The 24967-nt window shown below is 32.7% G+C and overlaps 2 protein-coding genes across 2 annotated transcripts in view; one reads left to right on the forward strand and one right to left on the reverse strand.

Moving 5' to 3' along the window:
• Positions 1-2554: 2554 nt before the first annotated feature.
• LOC134274025 (bone morphogenetic protein 7-like) lies at positions 2555-17515 on the forward strand. The gene is made up of 6 exons (XM_062756253.1): positions 2555-3189; positions 5377-5563; positions 9514-9665; positions 13456-13650; positions 14452-14528; positions 14981-17515. Exons 1-6 carry the CDS (start codon positions 2817-2819, stop codon positions 15239-15241), a joined length of 1245 nt encoding a protein of 414 aa, XP_062612237.1. The 5' UTR covers positions 2555-2816; the 3' UTR covers positions 15242-17515.
• Positions 17516-19409: 1894 nt separating this feature from the next.
• LOC134274026 (NSFL1 cofactor p47-like) overlaps positions 19410-24967 on the reverse strand; it is a 9481-nt gene continuing 3923 nt past the window's right edge. Inside the window, exons 6-10 of the mRNA XM_062756254.1 lie at positions 24552-24661; positions 23537-23668; positions 22739-22879; positions 22266-22325; positions 19410-19855 (exon numbers count right to left, since the gene is read on the reverse strand). Coding sequence (XP_062612238.1) covers positions 19723-19855; positions 22266-22325; positions 22739-22879; positions 23537-23668; positions 24552-24661 — 576 coding nt within the window. The 3' untranslated portion in view covers positions 19410-19722. The remainder of the gene's footprint in view (positions 19856-22265; positions 22326-22738; positions 22880-23536; positions 23669-24551; positions 24662-24967) is intronic.

A 24967-nucleotide genomic window follows, 5' to 3' on the forward strand; every position in this document is an offset into this window, starting at 1 on the left:
TACTAAATGTCTACATAAAATATTTCATTAAGAAACGGAAACGTTACTATGCTCTATAAAATATTCCTGAAAATGTGTCACGTAAATTCATCTTAAAAAGTAATTAAGTACGATTAATAATGTTTTTTTTTCTAATAAAATTCAATATATGAATGTTGTTTCATGTATACAGTCATGTAGTTTATTCAACAGAGGATTGAACTCAATATATAGCCCTCATCTTAAACCATTTTAGGATATAATGATACTTCCTATTCGACTTTCTACAGCTTGAGTATTTCTGACGTTTTGTCAGTATATACTTGTTTTTATACTGTGGTAAATATTTTCATGATATGTTTAAAGCTTCAAGAAGACAATAAAAGAAAATGATGGTATCCAATAAGATTAAATTTAACTGTATTATCTTATTAGATATTAGTACTGTACTAAAGTTAAGACAGGGTAATATTTTTTTCTACTGAAATTAGTGAATAAAATTATGAATTTTCTTTCTTTCGTCCGTTAATCAAGTATTTTGTTAGAGTTACTGCTCTTTGCTTTTGATGCATCTCGTGATGTAGCAAACACACGCAATGATCGGACAGTGTGACATAAGATATATCGACGATTTAAAAAATATATATATAATATAAGATATATCGATGATTTTAAAAATATAGATATATAATAGTTTTTCTCATAATTAAAATGTCGATTCGATTTTTCTCCGACAACAATCTCGACAGAATGAGTCGATCGGCAGATAAATTGTGGTTACAGGGATTTCATTGACCTCGCTGATTCCATCACTAGAATTTCCGGGGGTCCGTTTGTGCTTTACCCCCGTAATTCCCAAACTTATTTTTTTCTTCTGTTTCATTTTATTTTTTTATGATCAGTTGGTAACGGTTTGTTATATTTTCAAAATACGTTAAAACACAGTTGTTTGGTTCATACATACAGTACGCTTATAGTTTACTACATTATTATTGTTGTAAGTATGTATTACATAACAAAGAAGCGTATTGTATGAAACAATTGGGCGTCTGTTTTTATATTTTGATAAATCTTTGAAAAAATGATGGATTTTTTCAATGAATTTGATATACATGTGTGTTTCGAAAAGGAAATGTTCACCTTTATTCGAAATATCTCAGTAAACATTCAAAACCCTACAAATTCCAATGAGTCTCTTATATTGTATAGAGGGGTATTTTTTAGTGGAACTTATGGAGATAACGAACAGTATTCAAGATCAAAAGTCCATAAAACAATACAAAGTAGGAGCAGAGCAAACATGGACCTCCAAAACATCAGAGGTGGGATCAGGTGCTATGGAGGACAAGGCCGTAACTACCATTGAGGCAAGTGAGGCAAATGCCTCATTAAAATTTTACAGTTTTCTAAAAAGTGAAAAAGTTTTACATTGAACTAATATGAAACATAAAATTATGTATCTTCATAGTAAATAAATATTTTCAACTTTTGTTTCAATTTCTCCAAAGCGTTCATCTCACCAGTTTTCCATTTAGAACGCATGTAAAATATAATTCAAAACGTTTGTTTTGTAAATTGTTTGATTGTTTAACATCCCTTCTAAGATTTTATCATTCATATTGAGACACTACTACTTGCCGGTGGAGGGCTGCACTGGGCTTTCCGGGTCATTGAAGATGATGGAAGAGTGAGAGAACTTTTTGTGTCATCTCTTACTGTGGCATACAATGTAGGATCATGGTCTCCACATCCTGTAGTGGGATTCGAACCTGCGATGTTAGGATCAACTCCTTAGTCTGCGACTCTACAGAATACGCTATAACCACTGTGCCATATGCGGGTGACAAAATACTTTCCAAGATTATATCTTTTGTTTTCTAATACCCAGGTTTCAGGATCCCCCTCCCCCTGGAAACCCCATCACTTATCATCATTTACTACCCTTATACCCCGTCTGGGACTAAAATGCCCATCACCTTTGCCTCACTAAATATTTGAGCCTAGTTACGGCCTTGCAGGAGTGAGCATCCCTGGAACGATTATTTGGGGGTTTTCACAAGTTTTTTCTTATGGTACACATGATGAATAAGTGTAATAAATATGGCTTATGAAAAAAATGTCTAACAAGTCGCGGGGGTTGAATATCGGGGGGGGGGGGGGACTTTCCACAAGTACCTGTGAGTTTTAACCTGACGAAGGGCTGCAAGCTAATGTATACGGATTTTAAGGTTATCTACGAACTTTCAAAATCGAGAGCTATTCCCCTGTGGATCCATCCGATTTTTTTTTTAAATTTATATGTTTTTGATGTATTTGATTGTGTGGAATTAAAAATATCTTTAACACTAAATCTACAGGTTTTATCATCTTTGGAGCTCAATGATTCTAGAATGGATCCTCTTTCTGTATGGCAGATTTAAACATTTTCTATCCAACATTTTAATGCTTTGTTCGTTTTGACAACAACAACATTTTTATTTTAGAATAGGTGCACCTGTGCTGATTTTTATCTGAGACACAAGGCTGTACGTTCTTTGCGAACACTTTTACGAGCGAGCTACTTCGAACCGTCGCACCTAATGACCTGTTTTGAGGTAATTACAGTTTTACCTGTGCTTGTGTAGTGTTCGACATGCTTTTGCGGCGAGAGAAAAGTTTTCTGTTAATATTGGAATTTACTTAAATCATAAGTGATCAATTGGTTATAAGTCTTTAAAGAGACAATATGAAGTAATATAAGTGAACAAAATTCCTTGGACAAGTAATCGTGTTTGGAAATACCTTCATTATTTGATTAACATCAACAAAATATTTGACATTTTTGTATTGTGCTAATCATGGCGGATTTCTTTCTTTGTCTTTGGACGGCGTTGTTTTTTGTCAGGACGGTTTTAGCATCCTCTGCTTATTATGTAGACAATGGCATCGGACAAACGGAGAAGGTTCATGAGATGAACTCTCGAGATAAACGGGAGCTCCAGCATGAGATACTGACATTACTTGGTCTACATCAAAGACCAAAACCGAAATCCAGCACCACCAAGGATTCAGCGCCGACTTTTATGTTGAGTCTGTATAATTCCATCACATCAGATAACGGTGTAGTGAGAGATGACAGTACTTTTCACACAAGTCATAACGTGACGGTGGGGGATAGTGTCGTCCAACCCATAGAGGGGACCGATGTTATCATTAGTTTTGTCAACAAAGGTAAACACAGGTGGTCAGCATGGTCAAGACTTAGTACTTTATGGAAGAAGCATAATGAATTATTAATTACTTATTGACTTATTTGTCTAACTAATTAATCATGTTTAAAATGGTATACTTAAAAAAAAACCCATTGATTTTAGTTTTGAAGCTTAATAAGCAAAATTTTAATTTTAAAATTTAGCAAGTAACAATTTTACATTATTTTGATAGGACTGCATAGTGTAATAAATATCATACATTGTCAAATGAATGAATTTCAGCAAGTACGGGTAACTAAAAATTTTTTAGTCTTTAGAAATAGAATCCTGGATCACAAATACAAATCAAGTCATTTTGTAGAAGAAAATTTACACTTGATTTGTATTTGTGAAAAAAAAAGTAAAATATTCGTGTGAATTTGTTTTATAAAAGTAGATGAACATTGTGTTTCTTAAAGACTCTGCTTGAGTCCTCACCCCCTGCCCTGTACAAAGTATCCATTAGGAGTATGAATCATATCACAACAATAATGTTCTATAAACTATCTGAGGAGCTGGTTTGATGAGATGAGAGACATTTTCTGCTCAAACACTCATTGATTTCAGAATTTTCTTTATGGCCACAAATTATAGCCTTTCACCAGACCTTCAAATGGCTGCATTTAGGAATTAGTTTTGTGTTTTGTGGTGTAGATATATCATTAAGCTCATTGTGAGAACTCCGATATTTGATGGGTCGTAATGTAAAGTCTGTGTATATAGACTACAGACAAAAATCTGGCCCCTCAATACAAACTTTGTCTGAGATCCAAAGTGCAAATTAGGCTCCTGATTTATCAGAGCACTCTATGTAATTAGGGCCAGTGTACATGCGATCCCCCAGTTTTGTACTTTCTGTTCAGAAGCAGCAGTTTTTGTAAGTGCCTGTTCAGGAACAGAGAAAAACCTGTATGCTGGTATAATGAATATACCGTAATCTATGGTGGTTCAACTAGACAAAAAATTCAAGACCTTGAAAAAATTAAGGGTAAAAAAGGGAAAGGGATTTTTTGAGAACTTTTGTTTGAAGAAATCTGTTTTATTTTTTTCTCCACATTTATATTCTTTGAAAAAAAAATTAGTTTTTAGTGATGTTAAAACTGTTTAAAAAAAAAACAACTTGAACATGTTGAACTGCCTTGATTTAGGAATTTACACCACTTAGAGTTCCTGAGAAAAAAGATCTTTATAAATAAAAATGTTGGAACTGGAAATAAAACAGACTAGCTTCAAGTTTTTTTTTCTCTTTTTTTCAAGGTCCTAGGATACCAAAAAATCTTAAGAAAGTGGGTATTGATCATAACTCTTTGTAGCAGTGGTTTGGATTTCAAATTAATTTGTTACATTAATAAATTAAAAGAGTATTATAAACTTTTTATTTTTTCATGGTTTTGCATTGAAATTTGATATACACTGATATTAAAACATTTTGGAAGAATGCAAAAAATAAGAAAAGGCTTGATAGATGACTTGACAATAACAATTATAAAGTTTTTTTGGGGAAATCATTAAGGAATACAAATTGTTTTACAAATTTATATAGCTTTCTTCATTATTCTGTTCCCATTCTGCAATTTTTGTTGATTAATTAATCAATTTAAATTGTCAACATATCCTGATTTATGATGATTAATTAACACAACAAACTCATATTTTAAAATAATATGTTTTTACAGAATCTAAAAGTATTGCAGATTTTAAAAAAGTGATAGCAGATACTACTCAAGTAATTCACCCCCCCCCCCCTTTCAAAAAAAAAGTAATTTGATGTAGATCTATCTTCTATATTGACGTTCATTTTTTTTAATTAATTTTTTTAAACTTAAAATTTTTATTTTTGAATTATGTTTCAAACATGTTTCTCATTTAATAATAGTTATACTCTTTTATCAATTAATGTTACCTATGTTAGTTATGCAAAATTGTAAAAGTTCCAGACCTCTGATTCATTATTAAATATATAGTCTAAGAAGTCCCTATGTGTTAATTGGAATACCAGTGCCTAGAAAATAAATGGAATTCTTCGAGTTATGTCAGTGGCAGAAATATTTTGGCCTATTATAAAATTGCTGTTGTCATTGGCAGAATTAACTTCTGTAAAGGTTTCATGTACTCATAGTCATAACATGACATTTGATCTTTGTCTTTATTTTTTTGTACTTTAAAGCCAGAAGAGTTCCACACCTGCGGCATGAAAAGGACAGGACCTTTTTCTTCGACTTCAGTGATGTTACCCCTAAAGAAACCGTGGTGGGGGCAGAGCTAAGAATTTATAAAGAAAAAGCCAAAAGGTGGAAAAAGAACCATGATTTCCAAATTCAGATCTATATGATAAGACAAGGAATTGACATGGAGTAAGTTGTATATTTTGATGATCAATTGATCATTGTATTGTTCTTGTAAGTCATTAAAGTCAGGGAAAATCCCATCTAACAGGAGAGAGGTTTGGTTGTGGCATTAAAAATGCAATGATGCATGAAGTCTGTTAGTGCTGTTTCCTCCTGTTTGATTTTTCACTGGTTGATTTGATTTTTTGTGAAGGCGGAACATTTACCATATTTACATTGATTGGAATTTCACCTTTACATATCTCATAAGAAATATCACTTTGTCCCCTAATAAAACAAAATTCATTATTTTTAAAAGGTAAAGCAGTACAAGATACATAAATTAGTGGTTCATCAACTCAAAGAAATCTAAAATGAAGGTCATAAAGTCATTTTTTTGGGGGGGGGGAATTTTCATTGTTTTCAAGGTTTGAAGAGACCCACAAATTTATGACCACTACGAAATGTAATTTTTCACATATATTACTACTCAACAATTTTTATACGCCCGTCTTAAGACGTGACGTATTATGTTATAGGCTTAGTGTCCGTCCGTCTGTCTGTCTGTCCTGTCTGTCTGTCCGTCTGTTAGCTTTTCTCGTGTCCGGCTCATAACTTTAATGGCCGGTTGCGTACCTATGGTTCAGATAAGTACAGCTCAATGGTTGAATATACAGACGGGTTTAAACCCCAGTTGAGTCTTCGCATTTTTGTTTATAAAACTGAGTAAGGTTTACCTAATCTTGACTTACTCGTATAAAATTTTAGGATATAGGTTTCCTAATATTACAGCACTTTAAAACAAGTTTTAATATTAGTAACTGGTTGAAAATTAAAAGGATATATTTAAAAACAATTATATATATTGATGTTAGATTGTAAATTGATAATGCTTAAAAAATGCAATACAATTTACATGATTTAATTCAAATCACGGCATCTTTCATCGAAACTCAAACCATAAGAAAATATAAAAACGCAAACAGAATACAGCTTTTGCAAAAGACTGAAGAGAAGAAAACATAGATGGGGGTATTTGGAAATTACTTAGGAAGTAATTTAGAAACAAAATCAAAACACAATATATAGTTAGATAATAAAGGAAAAATGTATAAATTTAGATTTTTAGTTGAAAATCGAATGGAAAAAAACTTATAAGACATATTTTTTAGAAAACACTTATTATTATCTACAGTTTTGTAGAATTTTAAAAAGCGGCAAAATTATAGGGGACAAACATACCCTCCTCCCCCCCCCCCCCCGGCCCTCAAAAAAGTGATTCACTTTAACTGCAGATCTACACCTCAGGAAATTGATGTGCATTTTGGAATGTGTATTTTTTTTAAACTTTAATTTGATTTTTTTTGGTAAAAAAAATGTTTCATAAAATTCCTGTTTGTACATTTAATGCAATTGTTATAGTATCTTTCATCAATTAATGTTACCTATGTTAGACACATTGAACATGCAAAATTGTAAAAGAAAAATCCCCATGCAACATGGCCAAAAAATTATTATTAAATATATAGCTTTTTTGATACTGTAAAATATATCAATGTGTTAATTGCCAAAAAACAGTGCCGGAATATTTCAAAATATAAATGGAATTCTAGCATCTATACTGGAAATTGTAAAGCTGGGTTTAAACCACCTGTACACCAGGCAGAATTTAGTAAATATTTACTCAACCAATCCTTACATGCGTGCAACTAAAATTGCTTTAAACCCAGTCATTGGAAGATTTAACTTCTGTAAAGGCCATAATACTATAAGGCATAACATGACAAACTTTGTCAGCTGATACATCTTGGGTAGAAGGTGTGTCTTGCACTTTAAGTAGGTCACTCTGACCTTTAATAGAGATGCTATAGCCAAATATGGAAAAATCCTGTCCGGCTCATAACTAGAAAACTATGAGACCTAGAGCTTTCAAACTTGGCAAAAGTGTACAGCTAAAGTAGAAGGTGTGTTGCGGCCTATTTCAAGGTCACTGTGACCTTTGATTTTAGTGAATTTTTTTAAAAAACTAAGTCTTTTAAATTTTAAACTTCATAATCCTAAAAAATGTAAAAATATAGTTGTATCCTTATTAAAAAATGTTAAATTAAGTAAAAACTTATTTTTTCATTATATACTTTACAGCAATCTGTAACAAATGCTTATGCTTTGAGAGGAATTTAGTTTGTCCCATGGGCATAATTATCAAGCACTGGTCAAGAAGAATTTTGATAGCAGAAACTTGCATGTCAAATTAGAGAGAAATTAATGAGTTTATTGTCAGGAGAGAGAGCTGTTATCTTAATTTATCTCTTGGGAGTTGGGCAAAAAGAAATGGCATAGTTGCTTGTGTTAATTAAAGTTCTTGATGGCTAGTCCAGATAAAGATCTTCCAATTGGTATAATGTAATTAAAACAAATTTATGTTTTAGTGTATGATTAAAACTAAATTAGTATTGTATAATATAATTAAAACTGTTTATTAATATACATGTGTTCATTGAAAAAAAATATATTTTCAATTTTTATATATATTTGCAACAAATTGCAGTCATGTCTCACTTAGAATTGTATAGTCTGAAGAAATTATAATTTATGTTTGATTTTTTTTATTAAACTGTAGCATTTTTATTATTTCATAAAATATGCAATAAACAATTTAAGTTTAAGTAAGCTGCAGATGGATATTTGTTCTGCTCTAACACAACCAGTTTAGAGTTATATGATGTATTTGTTATAATCAATCCCTACATTGCAAGTCTCTTAGAGATGTATGATAAGAAATGGAAATTAAATCATTGAAATCTGTGTCAATCTGTTAATCAAGGCTATATTTTATTGCACTAACCAATTTATTATTATTGAACAATATTTGACGGGCGTATCATGCTGTGGCGGGGCACTTTATTCATTTACGAAATCAAAGCCTCAAAAACCCATATTTTTTTCTGAGACCACGAAAATTGCCCCCACAAAATTATATGATTTTACAGTAATTTACATTTGATATCTTGAATCCTTGGATATCTTGAAGTCTTTTTTTGGTCCAATGGAGTTTGAGATAGTGAGATTTGACTGTAATTAAGTGATGCGACTTTTAAATCCTGATAATAGTTAATAAGAATGTTGACATTGTCATCTTGAATGCCTGGAGATGGATGGCTGATATAAAAGCAGCCTTGGATGAGAAAAAATTCAGTCAAAAATCAATAATTTTTGGGAGAGTTGGAACTATATCTGAACCTTGAGGGAAGGTGTTGATGTGATAATTATGACAGTGAAAATCATAAAGCAGTCAAATGGTAATACACCAGTCTGATGGAGGTAATTATTTCCTGTGGTGAATCTAATTGCTTGTTTTAGCTGTCTCTGTAGATAAAATAGTGAATTTGTTAGGAGAGTTAATGCAGAAACTCATAATCTCTTGTTTCAATCCACAGGCTTTCTCTTTGTTAAGCTATCTGGAATCTGTTAAGTTCCATGGAAACTTTTAATTTCTTATACATTTTATCTTTTACAAGTTTTTGAGCTGTATAGATTTCACAATGTCCATCTGTTTGTCTGTCTAATGCTGGAACTTTATCAATGGAAAATGAAAATGCTAAAGGGTATATTATGAATCTGCTCTAAAGGTCATTTGCACAAGAAATTTATTGTAAATTCAGAAAATTTAGATGTTGTCTTGCTTAAAACTTGGCCATTGGAGAATACATACATACATAAGAGTTGGAACACTCACAGCTTATTTAAATATGTATTATTTTAATGATCTATTTTAGATTTTTAAAAATATTTTTATATGCACCTAAATTTATGGTATGATGTACTTTTATGTTTTTTGTTGAGTTGCACATCTGAATATTTTAAGAATACAATATATTACCATTTCCTGGCATTTCTCATTAAAAAACTAATCTAACATATATATCCATAAAAATCAGTTCAACTGAAGATAATGACCCTACCCCATTTCTTTGTAGAGATAAAATCCTGGAGTCTATCTCCAATGTAACAGTGCAGGCGAGAACGGAGGGGTGGATCACGTTTAACATGACACGGGCGGCAGAACTGTGGTCCATGCAGCCAGAGACCAACCTAGGACTGTTTATGAAAGTCTTATTTATCATTAAAGGTAACTTACATACAGAATGAAAGAAACCAGAGTCCTTCCTTTGCAGTCTCTGGGGTTTAAGGGTACTCTGTAGTTTTTGATTGTCATTTACTTGATGAAGAAAGGTAGTCATTTGTAAAGTGTGTATGTATTTGTATGCTGTAGGAGATTCTGGTAAGAAGTATGTACTAAACCTGTTTACTCTCAAGATTTTCTGTTAATTAATTTGATTAATGAGAGAAATTAGAAATCAACTAAACTTTTCATTAAAACTTTTCTTGGTTTCTTTGAATTGAAATGATGTTGAAAACAAGAAATTTGAGGAAATTACAAACATAAAGCTGCTGACAAAGAAAGGTATTCTTATAAACAAAATAATTAAATTTTGAAAGCACACAATTTTAATGGTTTAGAATATCAGGAGTTAGTTTTAATTTCATAAAGTTGTTTAGACACAGCTGTACATTTGTTAAAGCTGAAAAAGCCTTGTGTTGCTTGGATCTCTGAGCGGAGAGAATGTGGTTAGCTCTGTAAATATTATTGAATTACTGTAATTCTCTCTGTGAACTGTTTCCCTGCTTTCCGCCTACTTGCTCTATACCAACATTGCTTAGATATCATCATTAAAATAACAGTGATTCAATGAATGTAATAATTAAAGAAAATGTTGGCATTCTTTAAGTACAAGATGAATTAGCTTACATTTTGTATTGTTTACACATTTCAATGATATCTTTCCATCATTGAAGTATATTTATATTCTTAATGTCCCCCTCACAACTCCCATCCTAAAACAGTGGACGACAGTGTCATCTGAATCGACTGACGATTATATCTCTACTTCTGGCAAATGAAAGCTGATGCCTGTTAACCCCTCCTTGCTAGGAATATTTCATAACAGTGTACATGTCTCCATATTAAGGTTCTCATTGTATAAGAGATTAATTCTATATATGCAATCAGTAACAAACTTAGAAGAAATATGACATGTACTATTAACTTAATTTGAATTTCAAGTCAATGAGATGCCATTAGTGCTTGTTATTGTGATGTCATCAACAAGTGCTTGCCATTAAATTGCTTGTATTGTGATGTCACCAGTCCTTGTTATTGTGATGTCATCAACAAGTGCTTGTCATTAAATATATCACCAGTCTTTGTGATGCAGCAATCCTTGCTCTGAAATTCCAAGCATACTGTTTTACTTTCATATCTTAAAGATAAATTGATGAGGAAATGACCCTCAAAACTAAAGGATTGTTTAACTGTTAATACAATTCTTTTTTTTCATTTTGGTCAAATAAGTACCTGTATTTGTTGTCATGAAACTTTAACACTGCGTAATGCCAAAAATATATATATCAATCAAGATGATCATTGAATTCAGCTGATTTCCGATTAGAATGTGTAAATATGAAGTAGAGCAGTAATACACGGGACCAGCTGTCTCCTAAACTTCTATTCATAATGATATTTAAATTGAAAAAAATTAGAACAATGTAACAATCCTCTATGGTCTAGATATTTTATTTAATTCACACCTGGCACTTAAATTATAATCAAGGCCCAGCGTATAAGTAGAGAGGTTAGACGCAATCAAGTTCAGTTTGTCATACCTGTGGTTTAGGAAGATTTGATTATTTTAAACCCCCGAGTTTCAGTTGTTACTTCTATTGATGAATTTTACTACTATCTACTTTTGATCATTAGTTACGGATTATGATTTGAAGTTTATTTTTATTGATTTAATGTTATTTCTCTTATAATGTGAAAATGTAAAAGTGTTCAAAGGTATTAATTTCCTAAAAAAAATTTTGAAATCAATTCAAAACAGACTTCTTAGCGGTTCATGGTTTACAAAATCTCTTTCAAGTTAATTGTAAACTTTTCTTCAATTCTACACAGCACCCATTAAAGCTTGTTTTGCACACCTGAGTTTTCCAGCCACCTGTTCATTTAGCTTTGATCCACCTTACTGGCATAAATTAAATTCTAGTCCAAAACACAACAAGAGATAAAGGGACTGAAGTCTATAAATTGTCAGGCAATATTAATGCTATGTTAGTCACAGCACTGACAAGTTAGGGATTTGACAAGTCCATTTAAAGGCTATCATCTCTTGGGATATCTGTATTAAAAGGGTTTTTATCTTGACAGGAGATGAGAAAGTTATGTAAAACTTCAGCCAGATTTTACTTCTGCATTCTTTAGAGATTACGAGGATTTTGTGTCATCTTTTTGTTTTGGTTATTTATCAATATAATGGCAATCACCAGAGAACAAAAATGAGAGCTACATATACACTCAAAAATTTGTCACCATAATCTAGAATTTTGTAAACAAAACACTCCACTCATGCATGATGAATCAGAATAAGTAGAATTTTTAGCTAGGACTCAATATTGGAATTATTAAGAGGGGTTCTGATATCGCAGTTGAATATCGCTATAAATAATTAATTCTCTGTTGTTTATGGCTATATCTCTTGAACTTGACATTATAACATCACTAAAATTACTTTCGTCATCAGTTTAAGCCAATATTTTGTGAAAAATTGCGAAATTTGTGTCTTCCTAAAATTTCCTCTCATATGGTACACACTTGACATTCATCATTTCAGCCATGATAATTTACTATAATCATACAATTTCTTGATTATGATTATTGACAAGTGTACAATAAGAATATCTCTTTTAAAATTAAGAAGATCTGCATATGTAAAGCTGAACAGATTTTAGGAGGGCATCTGCAGCCTGTCTGAGGTCAGTCAGTGAGGAATCTCTTCCTGTTATACCACATGTTACCATTGTTATACTTAATACACACAAATATTCTACAGATATTGCAGTAAAATTCTGAAAAAATTTCTTTGTTTTGTTCAGAAATGATAATCGTATGAAATAATCAGGGACCTGATACTTCTAGGCTTGGTCAGTTGTAGTTTGATATGTAGTGTGGTCTAGACCTACTATTTATTTTGATGTAATCATTAATCAAATGGTGACATTAATATTTCTGTGGTCCAGTGTGAGTGTATTATTACATGTTCTGCTTTTACAGTAACTTTGAAACAGAGCGGTATAAAACTTGGGACTTTTATTAATGCAGTACTGCATATCTACATGCATGTAAAGTAGACAAATTAAGAGCTGGCATGGTAATGTAACCGAGCAGAAACAAGACCAGGTCACGTTTAAGTCTTTATTAAACAGCAATAAACGACAATGGCATGTGTCTAAAAAAAAGAATATACATAAATTATAACTTCAAATAGCATGAAAAATAATAAGTTATGAGAAAAAATAACAAGTTATGAAAAAGAAAAGTATTTCAAAAGCAAATACCTTTACGGACAGCACGGCCTTGAGGAGTTGTGACCTTGAAAACTGGCTGGCGGGACAAGTAATTTCAATCGAACATGAGTATTTATACCCAGACCTACTGTGTAAGTGGATTGAGTTGATTTAAAAAAATAAGCCAGTCAGGAATAAGATTACAAAAGAGTGTTCGACAAAAGCCTTTACAAAATGTTAGAATCATACTCGCTTACCGTAATTCAAATAATCGAATAAGAAATAAGTTTACAAAAGTGAGCATGGTATTAGCCTAAATAAATATATGAATCAAAATATATGTAATTATTTGGTCACAGTAAGCAATAGTTAAAACTGTGCAGAATAAAGTGTACGTCTGAAAACCAGCTGCAAAAGCGGACCATATAAACCAACCTTGATTGTAGAAATTGTATTAAATTAGGAGTAAACATGTATAATCAATTACAAAGTATCTTATATTTATCTGTATGTTGTAGGTAGAGAAATCGACCCCCATAAACTGGGTATCATCAGCTATAAAGGTTCGGAGGATAAGAGGCCGTTTATGGTGGGATTTTTTTCCTCACAAGAAATGGTGTACCCTCATCGGACTCGAACCGCCCTTCGACGACGGCGGGAGCTGTACTCGTACAGAGAGGAAAAGGAGAAATACCAGGACTACAACTTGTCTCGTAAGTATTCAATGTCCACCACAAACTAGACAATGTTTTACTATTGATAATGAGAGAAAGTACTGAATTGTAACTCACATGCAGAATCAAATCAATCAATTCATGTCAAAGGGAGAATGGATCCAAAATATTGTGTGAATTTATTCAGTTTTGAATTATATGAGGCAAAGGGGTTTTTACGTACTATCATAATGAAATGAACCTGTATATGAAGTTAAAAGGGAAAAGCTGATCTCTTTTGCTGTACATCTAAAAATTTCCAGAACTAGGTCCTGGTCACAATGTAATAGTGTACAGAGCAGTCATCAAAATCACATTAAGATTCTCAGAATTAAAAACATCGGAGTTGCTCATACCATCATTAAATTATTTAGAGATTATTACTTGTAGATATAATCTATCACGAATATTAAGGTTGTTTTTTTGCTGTAAAAAACCCTAAGACCTGGAGAAATGTGTACATGCTGTTGTAATTTTTGTAAAATCATCTGTTGTATGTCCTGATTGTATCTATTGTGAAGGTAAGGGTTACGAGGGGATGTGTCATCTTCAATAACATTGTTATCACTGGGTGATCTAACAAGGTAATCACTCCGCAACAGAACAGGCCTGTTCTTATGTTTACCGAGTAATTAAACACACTGGAGCTGCATGCTCCACTTAATTTCAAATGGACAATGATATTTAAAGCAAACATGCTCCATTCTGAGAGTGGCCTCTCCTTATTCATAATGTGTACATGAGATGTGTATATTAGAAATAGAAAAATAACAGTAATTATTTTAATCCTCGCTGCTGTAGGTCACAAACGGGGTGCAGGACGGTGGCCGTGTCAGCGACGATCCTTATACGTCAAGTTCCGAGATCTTGGGTGGCAGGTAGTAATCTATTTTCTAAAAATAAGATATAATTATGCAAAAATTTACATCAAAGCTTATAATCGATTGATTACCAATGCAAATAAATTCAGTAAAAATGCCTTTCTATTTTCTGAAAACTGATAAATCAGATACATATTGATATGAGAGTATTTTAATAACAACTTTTATCTCTTGTTTTTAATTATTTAAAATGTCATCTGAAGGATCAAGGAATTGATTTTTTTCCAATTTCTGACTCATGTTTGATTGCATCTGACAAATAAAATCTAAAACTAAAAAAAGTATGTATATTAAACTCGTAAATATACAAAAATTAGTTGTCAATTTCCTTCAGTCATTCAGGTTAATATTTGTAGATTTTATGTTTTATTCTTTTGTGGTCTTTTATAGACTGCAGATTTTTTTAAACAATTTTCCTTAAATATATTTCCTGATATTTGTTTTGACAGAGCTGGATTATTGCCCCTGATGGATACCATGCCTACTTCTGTGAGGGTGAATGCTCGTTTCCCATTGGAAATCATGTTAACGCCACAAATCATGCCATTGTACAGACACTGGTGCACATGTATACCCCCTATAAGGCCCCCAGCCCAGGGTGTGCCCCCTCAAAGCTGAGTGCCCAGTCCGTACTCTACTTTGATGATGACGGTAATGTGGTGTTGAAGAAATTTCCCAAGATGATCGTTACTTCCTGTGGATGCCATTGAGAAGTCCAGTGGCTTGTTACTGTGCTTAGTTCCCAATGGAGTTTAGGAAGACATTGTTGAATTCCCCTTTTAGTCTGCCTGTCTAAAATTTTGGCAAGATTCATTTTCCAGTTGGTAACTTTGTTATAAAAGAGACAGTGCAATGCTCTTTACTTGCTTTACAGGGTTTTGCTGTGACCTTGACATAAAGCTGTTTGGATTAGGTCAAGGTTGCCTATAGACAAATATCTGCCGAGCAGGAAGTTTATGTTCTTTCCAGCAGAGAATGTTGTTTCAGATCAGGGGATTAGCAGTATATCTGTTCTACTTAGTTTCTTGTTGGTATATAGATGTTTTGATTTGTTTAATTTATTTTGTAAAAGCCAAAGAATCTCAATAACATGAACCATGATTGCCTCATGTTTCAATTATTAATACTTGTGCCTTTCTCATACATATCTGAACAAGTTTACATGTCTATATATAATCATTACAGATTGTGTTTGTCCATTAGTTGATGTAAAAATGCCAAGAAGCATCAAGTGCCTCCACTTTTATGATTAGCTTTTTGCTGATAATTGAGATCTGAAAAATTTACATTTTCTATTATGGTACATGTATTTTTTGTACTATTGTAAAATTACGCAACATCATTATTTTCATGTTTGGGGATTTAGACTTTGATAGATCTGCAATATTTGGTCTTCCTTTATTAAATAAAATGTATACTGAAGTTTTCTACATTAAATCTTTGCATAAATGTTTAGAAAATGTTAGGGAAATTTAACTTAAAAAGAAAAAAGAAATACCAAGTATTTTAATAGAGTAAATTTTTGTGCCTTAATTTGTAATGTATTAGTTTGATTCATGTTTTACTGAGTATACATTCAAAACTCTTTTTAGACATGAAGAGAATAGAGTTTTTGAGGCTGTATTAATTTTCTAACTTTGTCTAAAAACAGTACACACTATTCTTGTTGTGCAAATGTAAAAATCTTGGTACTTGATAGATCTATAAGAAATTTTGTTCTTTGGTAACTCAAACTGTATGATTATTTACTTAAAAAAGCAAGCTTAATATTGTAGTGGCTTATGCACCAAAAGCAAAGCTCTTATTCCTCAATACAGCTAAGAAATCATCATTATGAATAAATATGGTACAGAGTACATCAGACATGTGAAGCCCTAATTCATGAATACGGCAATAAGCCAACAACTCCATATCCAGTGATTGTGCTAAATTTTGAATACACCAAATTATGTACACAAACAGTATATTAATAATGAAAATCAGAGATCTGATATGTTGATAAAATTATCATTGGTGGGGCTGTACATTTGATGGTAAGGGTGACCCATGAATATTGGTCTAACAAATTGGAGATTGATGCTACACATGTAGGGTTTTCTTTGTAGCTATATTTTCATAGAAATGTATACGTAGTTTACCATGATAAAGTGCTGTTGTAAAATTAATATATTAGTACAGGGGAAAAAACTAAAAATATCTTGACTAATAACTGTGGTACAAAAGCAGATTTTAAGAAAACACAAATATCAGAAAAATTTAAAAGAGTTTACCATTGTCAGGGCATGAAATGATTTTACTAAGCATGCCTAGAGTTAAAATACTGTAAACCAAATTTTATTCGCGATGATTTTATTTCAGAATTTACCACGGATAAACCAGTTTGCGACAATTAATTTTCAGGATCAAGTCTTCTTGAATCTTTTGATAATAAACACAAACACTTTAAGGACTGGTTCGCGGCGAGAAATATTCCCAATGACGAGGCTCTCGCGAACTTCACGAAAATTTCTCGCACACGAATAAAAGTTGATTTACAGTAAATAGACTTGCCATTTTGAACTAAATGTTTGGCTTTAGTTACTTTGCTTTACTGTTACCAAAAAAATACTGTCAACCATTGAGTTCAAATTTTTGTTTATATATATATATATATTTTTTTTTTTTTTGGGGGGGGGGGGGGTTCACCCTTTATCATATCAGTTATAGATTTATATGGGTTGATATTCCTGTCTTACCAACTGCTGTGAATTTTACATTCTTGATATCATGAAGAACTTAGTTTTGTGATAGAAATAACTTTATTTTATAGAACTGTGTTTATAGAACATTTTAATTTACACAAAGATTATACAAATATGTATTTTATGTACAAATGTTAATTCTGCAATAAATAATGTCTGATTTGCTTGTTTGGTTAATACAAGTCCCAAGCAATAGGATCTTCTTTGTTGATATCCTTTGTAAATACAATGCCTATAGGATCTATTGCCTTGAAATCCTAAGTAAACACATTGTCTATAGGATCTATTGCCTTGGTGTCCATGGTAAATATATTGCCTATAGGATCTATTGCCTTGATATCCTTAATAAATACATTGCCTATAGGATCTATTGCCTTGATATCCTTAGTAAACACATTTCCTTAGGATATACAGCCTTGATATCCTTAGTAAACACATTGCCTATAGGATCTATTGCCTTGAAATCCTAAGTAAACACATTGTCTATAGGATCTATTGCCTTGGTGTCCATGTTAAATATATTGCCTTGATATCCTTAGTAAATACATTGCCTATAGTATCTGTTGCCTTGATATCCTTAATAAATACATTGCCTATAGGATCTATTGCCTTGATATCCTTAGTAAACACATTGTCTATAGGATCTATTGCCTTGGTGTCCATGGTAAATATTTTGCCTATAGGATCTATTGCCTTGATATCCTTAATAAATACATTGCCTATAGGATCAATTGCCTTGATATCCTTAGTAAACACATTGCCTTAGGATATATAGCCTTGAAATTCTTGGTAAACACATTGCCTATAGGATATATTGCCTTGATATCCTTAGTAAACACATTGTCTATAGGATCTATTGCCTTGGTGTCCATGGTAAATATATTGCCTATAGGATCTATTGCCTTGATATCCTTAATAAATACATTGCCTATAGGATCTATTGCCTTGATATCCTTAGTAAACACATTGCCTTAGGATATATAGCCTTGATATCCTTAGTAAACACATTGCCTATAGGATCTACTGCCTTGAAATCCTAAGTAAACACATTGTCTATAGGATCTATTGCCTTGGTGTCCATGTTAAATATATTGCCTATAGGATCTATTGCCTTGATATCCTTAATAAATACATTGCCTATGGGATCTATTGCCTTGATATCCTTAGTAAACACATTTCCTTAGGATATATAGCCTTGATATCCTTAGTAAACACATTGCCTATAGGATCTATGGCCTTGAAATCCTAAGTAAACACATTGTCTATAGGATCTATTGCCTTGGTGTCCATGGTAAATATATTGCCTATAGGATCTATTGCCTTGATATCCTTAATAAATACATTGCCTATAGGATCTATTGCCTTGATATCCTTAGTAAACACATTTCCTTGGGATATATAGCCTTGATATCCTTAGTAAACACATTGCCTATAGGATCTATTGCCTTGAAATCCTAAGTAAACACATTGTCTATAGGATCTATTGCCTTGGTGTCCATGGTAAATATATTGCCTATAGGATCTTTTGCCTTGATATCCTTAGTAAATACATTGCCTATAGGATCTACTGTCTTGGTATCCTTAGTAAGTACATTGTCTAAAGGATCTATTCTCTTGGTATTCATGGTAAATACATTGCCTATAAGTCTGCCATTGTAATATTCTTAGTAAACACTTCATATTCAGGATTGATATGATCATTCCATACCCACTTGTCATGCATTCTAAAATGGAATTTACTGCTTAGTAAGATATGAAATGATAATGGTTTGAATCTATTTAAAAAGACTAACCAATAGTGGGTCTCTAAAGCATTTCAAATGCTATTGCCTTGGTCATATCACAATAAATACGATGCTTATAGGATCTATTGCCTTGGTAGATCTATTGCTTTGGTATCCTTAATAGTAAATACATTGCCTGTAGGATCTATTGCCTTGATATCCTTTGTAAATACATTGCCCATAGGATCTATTGTCTTGGTTTCCCTAGTAATACATTGTCTAAAGGATCTATTACTTTGGTATCCTTAGTAAATGCATTGCCTATAGGATCTATGATTAATTTATTATCTTTTATACCTACCGGTATTCTATGGTGTTTGTTCAAACAAGAAAAAAGGTAATGATAAAACTCACAAAATTTCAAGTTTATCAACAAGTTTTTAAGGATCCTCATCTTATTATAAGACCAAGACCACAAACAAACATGTACCACAATAATAACTGACCTCAGACATCAAAATCACAAAACGTTTGTTTCCAAGTGCAATATCATCTTACTTTGAAACTTTAAAAACAATTTTTAACTATTTGCTGAAATAAAACAAAATTATTTGAGATAAAGAGTTCTAAGCTATAATATTTTTTTTTGAATTTGTATTTAATGTCGCACTTTAAGGGAGATAACTGGATGCAATATCATTGAGTCACTGGTCAAATTCATCAAATTCACTTGAGTCTCTGCACTATGACTGCGTTTAATAGTTTGGCATCTGCTAAAGTTTGATTTTCATCTGAGAGTTCTTTGTTTGGGAAAGTGGTCAACAGGACAAAGGTTGATGAGGCATACTCTGGACGGGCTCTATACAATGTGTTAAGGTCAACTCTGATATTAAAGGGTGGAAAAAAAATACAAAGCAAAATACTAATATCAAATTATACCGTAAATCTCGAAATTTTTTCGTCGACTTTATTTTGCGAATTCAGGTCAAAATGCTGTTGATTAATTTTTATGTTTCAAAATTTTGCGAATGACCACTGCTTTGTTTACATTTTCTTACTGGTAATTTATTTTTAAAAAAATATTTTTGCGAATGCAATGAACTCGCAAATTTGCTAAAATTTATCTACAACAAAAATGTCCAGATTTAAGATACATAAAATTCCAGGTAAATAGAGAGCCATTCATTAAAATCCTTTTTATGCACAAGAAATAATCTCTCAACATTTTACAAATAGACCTGTCCTCAACTGGAAAAGTAAGCAAGGCTGTTTCCCATTACCTGAGGCCTGTTCAACAGTGCGAATGTTCTATAGCCAAATCCAACAGAATTTTGCCACGAGCTCTCGCTCGATAGGAAATTCTCATAGGAAATTTTGTTATAGGTAATCAAAGCTGATGTTTGAAAAGGGGCATAGGGTGGTAGTCAATTAATTGGTAAACAGACAGGTCCATTTTAGACATAAATTACAAATAATCAATAAATTTAACTTAGTAAACAGGGTATAACGACAATTAAATTCAATTTCAATTAAGACACAATTCCATTTTTTCTCGGCATAATTTTATATCTCTGATTTTCTCAAGAAAAAAAGCCCCAAAATTTAAAACTATAAGAATTTCACCTGAGCACATTGGCTTGGAAAAAGCACATATCAGATCAGAAATGAAAGTTTACGGGGGGGTGTTTCAGGGGTTCATGATTTGAACAAACTAGGATCTACACTATGAAGATGACAATAATATCACTAATCATAGCTTTGAAGTACTTGAAAAGATGATTTTAAAAGGTTTTATAAATCCCTATGTAAAATAGCATTTTCACACAATATATACTTGAATCTACACTACCTGAGGATGATTCCACATGCTTCCAAGCCCAGTGTTTTGAGAAGAAATTTTTATGATTTTTCCTATATATTCCTATGTAAAACTTAGGTTGGCCAATTTGGCCCCACCCTAGCCCCGGGGGTCATGATTTGAACAAATTTGAATCTACACTACCTGAGGATGATTCCACATGAGTTTCATCTTTCCTGGCCCAGTGGTTCTTGAGAAGAAGATTTTTAAAGATTTTTCCTATATATTCCTATGTAAAACTTGGGTCGGCCATTTTGGCCCCACCCTAGCTCCGGGGGTCATGATTTGAACAAATTTGAATCTACACTACCTAAGGATGATTCCACATGAATCTTTCCTGGCAGTGTTCTTGAGAAGAAGATTTTTAAAGATTTTTCCTATATATTCCTATGTAAAACTTTTGCATTTTGGCCCCACCCTAGCCGGGGGTCATGATTTGAACAAATTTTCTACACTACCTGGATTCCACATGATTTATTTTTGGCCCAGTGGTTCTTGAGAAAAGATTTTTAAAGATTTTTCCTGTATATTTCTATGTAAAATGCATTTTGGCCCCACCCTAGCCCCGGGGGTCAAATTTGAACAAAATTTATCTACACTACAAAAATGATTCCACATGAGTTTCATCTTTCCTGGCCCAGTGGTTCTTGAGAAGAAAATTTTTAAAGATTTTCCTGTATATTTCATTAAAATCCTTTTTATCCTAGCCCCGGGGGTCATGATTTGAACAAATCTCTACACTACATTTTCCACATGAGTTTCATCTTTCCTGGCCCAGTGGTTCTTGAGAAGAAGATTTTTAAAGATTTTTCCTGTATATTTCTATTAAAACCTGAGGCCTTTTGGCCCCACCCTAGCCCCGGGGGTCAAATTTGAACAAACTTTACTTCTACACTACCTGAGGATGATTCCACATGAGCTTTCATCTTTCCTGGCCCAGTTTCTTGAGAAGAAGATTTTTTAAAGATTTTTCCTACATATTCCTATGTAAAACTTGATCGGCCATTTTGGCCCCGCCCTACCCCCGGGGGTCATGACTTTAACAAACTTGAATCTACACTACCTGAGGATGATTCCACATGAGTTTCATCTTTCCTGGCCCAGTGGTTCTGGAGAAGAAGATTTTTTAAAAATGCCATTAATTTTTCATTTATACATAATTATCTCCCCTTGGAAGAGGGCTTGGCCCTTCATTTGTATAAACTTGAATCCCCTTTACCCAAGGATGCTTTGTGGCAAGTTTGGTAAAAATTGGCCCAGTGGTTCTTGAGAAGAAGTCAAAAATGTGAAAAGTTTACAGACAGACAGACAGACGGAAAAAGACGGACGCCGGACAAAATTTAAAACTATAAGAATTTAGAAAAAAAGAATTATTTCAGAAGCCCCTTAAGTCTCCATATTGAAAGGATACGTTGTGATGTAATTCCTGATGTCTCTCACTCGGTGTGTGTGATTCAGTTTTATGACTAACCTGACAATAAAATAAGAATCATAATGTTATACAGATATAATACAGATACTACAAAGTTATAAATATATCACAAAATTATATCACGTTGAAATTCTTTGCAAAAATCACAAAATTCTGGTAAAATATTACAAATATCAATTTGAACAATTAAGAATGCTTGATATTTTTCTAGCCTTTTTTAAAAAGGACAAAAATATATGTGACTGTATTTAAACATTACAAGAAATGGTACATAAGATATCTATATATTAAACTTTCTGAAACTACAGTTCTATTTACTATTACCTTTATAATATAATTACAAGTGAATGCAACTTGTTAAATGTTGTATGACTTATTAACTGGTGAATGACAAAAGTAAGCCTTTGATTACACACATCTATCTGTGTGCAACAGTTATAAGTTAGACTTACCGTGACCCATCGGCCAGACGGACCTGGAGATTTGTTGTTGGGGCCTTGTCATTGACCTTGACCTCCTGTTTTGCTGCTTCCTCCGTGGACGCGGAATTACTGGACGATGAGCTCGGAGATCGGACAACTGTTGGTGCTGGGCTACAACAAATTTGTAAACTACGTTAACATGAATATCTAAAGTATTACTACAATTTTTTTTTTTAAATATCATGCTAAATAATACATGCAGTATAGGTACTTTCTGAAATCCACCTAAAAAATAAACATTTTTTGTGTATGTACATTTACTTTCATACATGTATAGCAGAAATGAACTTTTTAACCCTCTCATTTTATTTTAATTATTTGGAATTCAATTTAATGTGAACTACATGTATATTCAAACTTAAACATAAATCTTCTAACATATTGCATTTTAAAGCATTGAATTGTGTCCCATTTTACTTGCTAAATCTTCAAATTAAATTTAGGTTGATAATTTTAGAAAAACGTTACACATAAAAATTCCCAAAATCTGCAGACAGACAAATAGACTAAGTGATTACTATCATTTCTTGGGACGTCTGACTATGGTATAGATAAGAATTTGCTAGGTCCTTATGAATTCATAACTTCCCAATATATGCCCCCATCCCCCTCCTTGGTGAAAGAATTGGTTGTACCTATTCATACCTTCCCAACTTATATGGACAGTGCTTGTGAAAGGTTAGTTTGTATTACTTGTAATTCGAAGCTTCCCAACAATTGTTTGATCCCTGTGAAATGTTTGGTTGTATGAGTATTATTAGTTCATACCTTCCCAACATATGGCCGGCCCCTGTGAAAGGTTTGGTTGTGACTTTGGGTTGGACAAAGTCTTCAGTGCGATGATCTTCCATGTTGAGATTAACTTCTTTCCCTCTGCTAATTAGCTCCCTTGGAACCTCCCTGAAGCCAAGAAAATACAAAAAGATAAAGTACATGTACCAAACTTTCTGTGCTCAAGGCATGAAGAGGACTAATGAAGTAAGTAAATAAAATACATCTACCTCCTACATGTTTGTTTCTTTGGATAAATAATTGACCCTCTACATTTTGTTTCTATTTCTTAGTTTAACTTTATGATGTTCTAAACTTATTTCTAAAAATAAATGCTATTATTATACCTCTACTGATTTTTCACTATATAAAAGTAAATCGACATATTTTGCTGATTTCCTGAAAATCACGGTGAATAAACCGATTCCCTGCAAAACAGACTGATTCCCTGCCAAAAAAGTATGTTTTTTTATGAACTGATACACACCTATTCGGAACACTTAGCATTTTCTTTCAACTTACGACAAACCTAGAAATGTTCCGAATAAACTCATGAATATTCATTAATAAATCAAAATGTATCGCGAGTCAACTGGTCCCATATCAATCAAAAAGAACCAGTTTACTGGTGGCAAACGACAACAGAAATGGCGAGCTCAAGATTTACGTAATGTTACTTTCGATTTTACTAAGTAAACACTCGGACAATGAACTGATTTATTGATAAAATGGAATTCTATTCATGTTTGTATTCTGTTTTGTTGTTATTTTTTAAATATTCCTGTTTGAATTAAACATTGTTACAGAATACAGTATTGAATATAACTTTTTCAAATGTCTTGTTTGTATCGGTATAATAAAACAGTTAAAGTATATCATTGCTCAGCAAGATTCCAGTTCCCCTCGAGCAAGCCTATTTCCCTCGGCGCAAGCGCCTCGGGAAATAGACTTGCTCTTGGGGAACTGGAATCTTGCTGACTCCCTCAATGATATACTTTAACTGTATACTGACCCCCTTGAGACAGCGTCTAGGAATTCTTTGTTGGCCGGATCCTGAAAATCTCTAAGAGGCCCGTCATCAACACTGAATCCGTTTTTCCACAACTTAAGCACCATATCAACCTGAAATAACAACAAAATAGAAATAAACAAGAGATGTTTGTAAAACACTTATGCTCCCTCCCCCTAATAATTGGATTTTTTCTAAATCCAAGCGGCATTACTCTGTCCAAAATGCCTCTACCTTACCAAAAACAAAATTTGACCTAGATTTTCCTATGATAAATCTGTATACCAAATTTCATATCAATATGTTCAACCTCTGCAAAGAAAATGAATGGAAACTAATGTTGGACCACACAGACAAACCGACAGACAGCAGCAAAGCAATATTCCCTCCCTTCTTTGAAGGAGGGTATAAAAACACTG

This window comes from Saccostrea cucullata, unplaced genomic scaffold (genome assembly GCF_032062105.1).
Source record: "Saccostrea cucullata isolate Sc308-1 unplaced genomic scaffold, CSIRO_AGI_Scuc_v1 ctg166, whole genome shotgun sequence".
NCBI classification, from domain to species: domain Eukaryota; kingdom Metazoa; phylum Mollusca; class Bivalvia; order Ostreida; family Ostreidae; genus Saccostrea; species Saccostrea cuccullata.